At 37.6% G+C, this 2,631-nt stretch overlaps 1 protein-coding gene across 2 annotated transcripts in view; it reads left to right on the top strand.

The window, feature by feature from the left end:
* Positions 1 to 1,672, top strand: part of eno1b (enolase 1b, (alpha)) — a 9,998-nt gene extending 8,326 nt beyond the window's left edge. For both annotated transcript variants that reach the window (XM_014006250.1, XM_014006251.1), the window contains exons 8-12: positions 287 to 484; positions 623 to 824; positions 932 to 1,040; positions 1,203 to 1,261; positions 1,465 to 1,672. In XM_014006250.1, coding sequence (XP_013861704.1) covers positions 287 to 484; positions 623 to 824; positions 932 to 1,040; positions 1,203 to 1,261; positions 1,465 to 1,534 — 638 coding nt within the window. In that variant the 3' untranslated portion in view covers positions 1,535 to 1,672. The remainder of the gene's footprint in view (positions 1 to 286; positions 485 to 622; positions 825 to 931; positions 1,041 to 1,202; positions 1,262 to 1,464) is intronic.
* Positions 1,673 to 2,631: the final 959 nt, after the last annotated feature.

The following is a 2,631-nucleotide window of genomic DNA, read 5'->3' as shown; positions in this document are numbered from 1 at the left end:
TAATAATACATTTTATTTATTAGCAACTTTCAAAACACCTAAGGACACTTTGCAACATTAAAAACAAAATTAATACAAATGGCTATAAAAAAACACTAAAACTAAAAACTAAATGACTAAGAAAATACAGATTATATTTCTTTACTTCTGGTTACTTGAATTGAACATGTTTAATATAAAACTAACGATCTAAATCAAATCTGTTGCCAGAGTCAAGAAAATCAGCTGGTGATATGTTGATCATTTTCTGTCCCCTAATTATCATGAACAATATTAMATTTTGAAGCTTTGGAGTTACTGAAGGAGGCCATTGCCAAAGCGGGTTACACYGATGAGGTCGTGATCGGCATGGATGTGGCTGCATCAGAGTTCTACCGGGACGGAAAGTACGACCTGGACTTCAAGTCGCCTGATGACCCGAGTCGTTACATCACWGCCGATGAGCTGGCTGATCTCTACAGGAGCTTTGTGAAGGATTATCCAGGTATAACCTACACATGACACGTTTGTTTTTCTCATCATTCAGCACAAAGAAAACAGAGTTAATGTTGTTTACATGAAGTCTTCTCTTCATACAGACAAGATGTTAAACCTGTTAGAACCCGTTTCTCCATTTATTCAGTTGTGTCCATTGAGGACCCCTTTGACCAGGACGACTGGGCGGCCTGGACCAACTTCACCAACAGCACCGACATCCAGGTAGTGGGAGATGATTTGACGGTGACCAATCCAAATCGCATCTGYAAAGCTGTGGAAGAAAAGGCCTGCAACTGCCTGCTGCTCAAAGTCAACCAGATTGGCACAGTCACYGAGTCCATGAAAGCGTGAGTCAGCACTTATTTCATCACCAGAACTCAAGCAGAACCAGACGGTCTTGAATCTCTCAGTATGTCGGTGGATGTCTCRGGGACATTTGTTTTACACCCTGCAGGTGTAAGATGGCTCAGGAGAGTGGCTGGGGGGTGATGGTGAGTCACCGCTCAGGAGAAACTGAAGACACCTTCATAGCAGATCTGGTGGTTGGATTATGCACCGGACAGGTAACACACCTGAACATTTACTCAGAGCCGTCTTCAATGTCAACTTCTGTGTTTGAAAAAAAAAATAGATGAATTAGACTGAATACATGTCACTAAACTTATTTTTGTGTATAAAACTGAAATTGTAACATGTTAAATAAATTTTTTTTTTTACTTGTCCAGATCAAGACCGGCGCTCCGTGTCGCTCTGAGCGGTTGGCTAAATACAATCAGATCCTGAGGTGAGTCTCAACCATGGATAAACCCAACTATCTTTAATATTCAAATTAAGACAAAAACCTTGAAGTCTGAGTATTTCAAACTTCTGACTTCACTGGTCAAACAATTCAGAGTTGTATCTTTACTTTAAGCTGCTTGAAATGACTCGATAAATACAAAAGCAAAAGTAACTTGAATTTTTTTTAATGAATCTTGTTCTTTGCAGAATTGAAGAGGAATTGGGAGACAAGGCTCAGTTTGCTGGGAAACATTTCAGAAGACCTGTGATGGAGTGATTTAATGAGATATTTACTTGTTTCATTCACTAAAATGTGTGTAAACTCATTATTGCAAAATGTATTAGTGTAGAATGATTCAAATACTGCTAGAAGGTTATAAATGTGTATAATAAACCAATGAACATATAAATGGAACTGTTTGAAATCARTTTGACAAATGCATTGTGTTTTTGCAAAGGTTTGGTTCGTGACAAAATATTCAATGTTTATTTTATGTTTCTCCTTTTACCAGTGATGTTAAAAGATTCATTCATTTCCTTTTCTTAAACATCATCGTTTTGGGTAAAACAACATGTATTTTGTCATATTTTTGAATACCTAATGTTCTCCTGCCCTGCTCCCCCAAAAAAGTAAAATATTATGAAGTTTGGGTCTGTAGTGTGTAAATTGGGAACTTTATTTTTACTACCTGCCGTCAAAGAGCAATATTTTTTTTTTTGCCTGTGTCTGTGTGTGTGTGTGCATAATGTGTGTGTATGTGATTTTGTGTCACCAAAACATCTCATGAAACGCTAATCACATTTAGAATGACATTTGCAGAAAGAATTCATTGGCTTTACRAATAACCGGTTAACTTTTAGAGTCAACCCGACTCAAGATGGCACAGCCAGCTGACCTTTGCAAACACAAAAATGGTTATAATTCTGATAATTTTGCAGATMTCAAACTCAAATTTGGTGTGATAGTAGCAGAGGCTAATCCTCAACACATATTCTGAGCACTAACAGGTTGCAGAAGGTCTGTCTATCTGTTAGCAAATCATGAACCACTGAACAGAATTCAGTGAAACTTTTAAATTTAGGAGTCAACATTGATGGCCGTCACAGTCAACTGACCCTGGAAAATACAAACATGGATATAATTCAATTTGTCAGCTATCACACTAAATGAAGGTGGACTTATAGATAAGGTTTTCTCAACACATGTTGAGCCAAAACTATTGAGATATTGCATGAAATTGTGCAAAACGTGATTTACAACATTTGACAAAATTTCTCAATATGAGATGATGAGATGATCTCAGTGTAAAGAGCATGGAAGGAGACAGGAAATAAGGAAATAAGGAATGCCAGGTCCAGGGGTGTCATCAGGGG

The sequence above is a fragment of the Austrofundulus limnaeus genome, unplaced genomic scaffold (assembly GCF_001266775.1).
Source record: "Austrofundulus limnaeus strain Quisiro unplaced genomic scaffold, Austrofundulus_limnaeus-1.0 Scaffold35, whole genome shotgun sequence".
Lineage (NCBI taxonomy): Eukaryota > Metazoa > Chordata > Actinopteri > Cyprinodontiformes > Rivulidae > Austrofundulus > Austrofundulus limnaeus.
Note: the sequence above shows the minus strand (reverse complement) of the source record. Positions and strands in the feature narration are given on the sequence as shown.